This window comes from Brassica oleracea, chromosome C9 (assembly GCF_000695525.1).
Source record: "Brassica oleracea var. oleracea cultivar TO1000 chromosome C9, BOL, whole genome shotgun sequence".
NCBI lineage: Eukaryota > Viridiplantae > Streptophyta > Magnoliopsida > Brassicales > Brassicaceae > Brassica > Brassica oleracea.
The window spans coordinates 44601279-44604426 of NC_027756.1; the positions used below are offsets into that span (position 1 = coordinate 44601279).

At 40.2% G+C, this 3148-nt stretch overlaps 1 protein-coding gene across 2 annotated transcripts in view; it reads right to left on the reverse strand.

The window, feature by feature from the left end:
- Positions 1 to 1290: 1290 nt before the first annotated feature.
- Positions 1291 to 3148, reverse strand: part of LOC106318689 (L-ascorbate oxidase-like) — a 9146-nt gene continuing 7288 nt past the window's right edge. The window contains exon 5 of one of the 2 annotated variants that reach the window (XM_013756779.1): positions 1291 to 2477. In XM_013756779.1, the coding sequence (XP_013612233.1) occupies positions 1515 to 2477 (963 nt within the window). In that variant the 3' untranslated portion in view covers positions 1291 to 1514. The remainder of the gene's footprint in view (positions 2478 to 3148) is intronic. The other variant, XM_013756780.1, reaches the window with a different exon arrangement.

Sequence of the window (3148 nt, forward strand, 5' to 3'; positions counted from 1 at the left end):
AAAAAAATTAAACTTTATTTTTTTAATGAATTAAGTTGGTATAACTCTGATAAATTAATTTTATTATGGGGTTAATATTTTAATTAAAAAATTATATACTTTTAATAAAGATTTATACTTTTCAATAAAAAAATTCAATTATTTTTATGAATGCTTAAATTATATTAAGAAAATAAAAAAAATAATAATTAAGAATAGTTGAAAAAAAATTATTTGAACTTGGACTCAATGGTCCAAAGGAAAAAAAAAGGTGAGAATTGAATCTGATTTTTTAATAGGCCCAAATGGCCCAAGAGATATTTGATTTGGGCTGGATCCAAAAATAATGACCCAATATATATTTGTTATTAATATTACTTAATTGCCCTTAATGAAACATGCAATGTTAGTGAAGGAAACATGCCCCTAAGGTAATTATGACAATAGGATCCTGCTTTAATAGTATAGATCGGAGAAAATGGGAGAGGTGTAATGTATAGAGCCAATAGGTAAGTACACCAGTGCCACGGAAGCACGTTTCCATCGCCAGCAGTGATTCTATAAACTGTCTGAAACGTGTTTCCCGGGATTTTCCTGTCGGCTACTCTCACAACTATTGGAACCCTCGTCGTCGTTTTCTTCTTCTGATACATTATTATGTACATTAACTAAGCAGAGTTTATTATAGAGTAATGTGCCTTGCAAGTATCTGTCGTACACCTTAACGACCACTCGAGAATTGTTTTATAACCTCCTTGCTTTGGCCTTATATGCCTCGACGCAAAATGTTTCAAACGGTCACCAAAATTATCCAAATGATATAAAGATTTTCTTACTGTCGCTTTCTACTGTACAGTACAGTACTCGACACTTTGCCTTTGTAAAAGTACATGTTTGTTGTGTCCACGTATCGGAAACAATAAAAACTCTAAAAGGACTAGCCGACGGTTGTCAATGTATAGAAACTAGAAGCAAGTCAGTGAACTGTACGCCACCATAGCCTCAAGAACCGAATCAGACCGGGTAATTGGATCATTGAAAGGTCGAACAACGTATCCAACCGAACCAACAAAAAAAAATTAACCCGAACCGAAGTGAACAATCTTTACGTCTGTTATGTAAAAAGGCTGATATGATACCGAGGGCCCAAGCGGAGTAGTGTTTCCTTAACCCCAATATACTTGAAAAGTTTCAACATTCGTGGAGTTTAATAATGAAACAAATTACATCTTACAAACTGAAAGTTTCAGAATGTTAATAACATGAACAAATCTTCGGTTTATAACACGGCACACACACCAAAAACAAAAGCAGCTCAAATGCCACCACAACACATTGATTACAACCTTCAGAAGTAGACTGTTCCGGTTTATAAAAAAATGTTTGGTTCAACCACCTCATCAATCCGGTTTAGTCTCAACAACACCTATACCAATAACAAGAACCAATAGTAGGTCTACTACCTGACGGTACACAAACCAAAATAAAAAACAGACTCAAATGCCGCCACAATACAAATCACTGATTGCAATGTACTAAGGGTTATTCCGGTTCATCAGAAATTGCTTGGTTAAACCGCAACCTAACGCCTCATCAGGTACCTTACCAATCCGGTTTAATCCCTCAGCGAAAACCACACCCATACCCATATGCAAATGCGGTTCAATGTGACAATGAAAAAACCAAACCCCAGGATTGTCCGTTACAAATCTCAACGCCGTCCATCCATACGGATACAACGGCACCGTGTTCCGTAACGGCGGATTTTTCAAATTATACGTCTTCTCATCAATTCCTGGACGGAACTTCCCTTCGCCGTAACCCAAAACCCAAAAATCGTGCCCGTGGAGATGCCACGGATGGATCTCGCTCGCGTTTGCGTCTAAGCCGTTAGCGTTTTGGAGAATCACGTCGGCGGTTACGTTAAACGGAAAAACGTAGATCCCGTTTCCCTTCGTCGTGTTACGGTTTCGCGGCGGATTCATGATGTCGTAATCCATCGGGAAATTCGGCGGCGGCGGCTTACGATCGAATCCGCGTCTCAGTTTGTACTTGACGGATCCGAGATACGGCGTCGCCGGAACCACGAGAGAGACGTTGTTGAGAGCCCATTTGGTTTCACCCTCGATCAAGTTCTGAGTGTTGAGGAGGATCAGCCGTTTTCTGAATTTCCTCGGCGGCGGTGGCGATCCCATCGCGGAGAAGATCTTCTTCGAGAAGTTCTTGCTCCGATCGAAATCGTTCCATCTCGGAGTCTCCGGCGGCGGAGATGAAGGGGGTTGGGAAGAAGGGGCGGTTACGTAGTGTAAGACAGTGAGTGCTGGAGGTGTCTTTGGTTTCCGGCCGCGAACGCCGACGGAGATCCAGTAGTTTTGGGAAGGGTCTCGATCGGTGGTGAGGAGGACGGAGTAGGTCTCGCCGGAATATATATCGACATCGCTGGTGGTGAACGGTGTGATGTAGTTGCCGTCGGCCTCCACCACCACTAGCTTGTGTCCCTGCACGTGTGAAGAATCAACACTCGTGTGATCGAAAACGTATTCATCTAAATTAAAAAATACAGTAAACTCTTGAAGCCATACTTAGGCCCATTCCTTAAAAATACTTGTAATTAGGCCCATTGTTTAAAATTATTTAATTTTAAAAGCCGAAAGGAACCTAAGACGATTAATTAGAGGGCAAATCACCAAAATAACACATTTCTAAGTTTATATCACAGAAATAGCACTCAAAAACTAAAATGACCAAAATAGCAACTTTCTAAGTTTATTCTTTGAAAATTTTAATTTTTTTTTATTTTTCAAAATTTGAAATCTTATCCCCAAAACCTCATTTCTCAACTCTAAACCCTAAACCCTAAACCCTAAACCCTAAACCCTAAACCCTAAACCCTAAACCCTAAACCCTAAACCCTAAACCCTAAACCCTAAACCCTAAACCCTAAACCCTAAACCCTAAACCCTAAACCCTAAACCCTAAACCCTAAACCCTAAACCCTAAACCCTAAACCCTAAACCCTAAACCCTAAACCCTAAACCCTAAACCCTAAACCCTAAACCCTAAACCCTAAACCCTAAACCCTAAACCCTAAACCCTAAACCCTAAACCCTAAACCCTAAACCCTAAACCCTAAACCCTAAACCCTAAACCCTAAACCCTAAACCCTAAA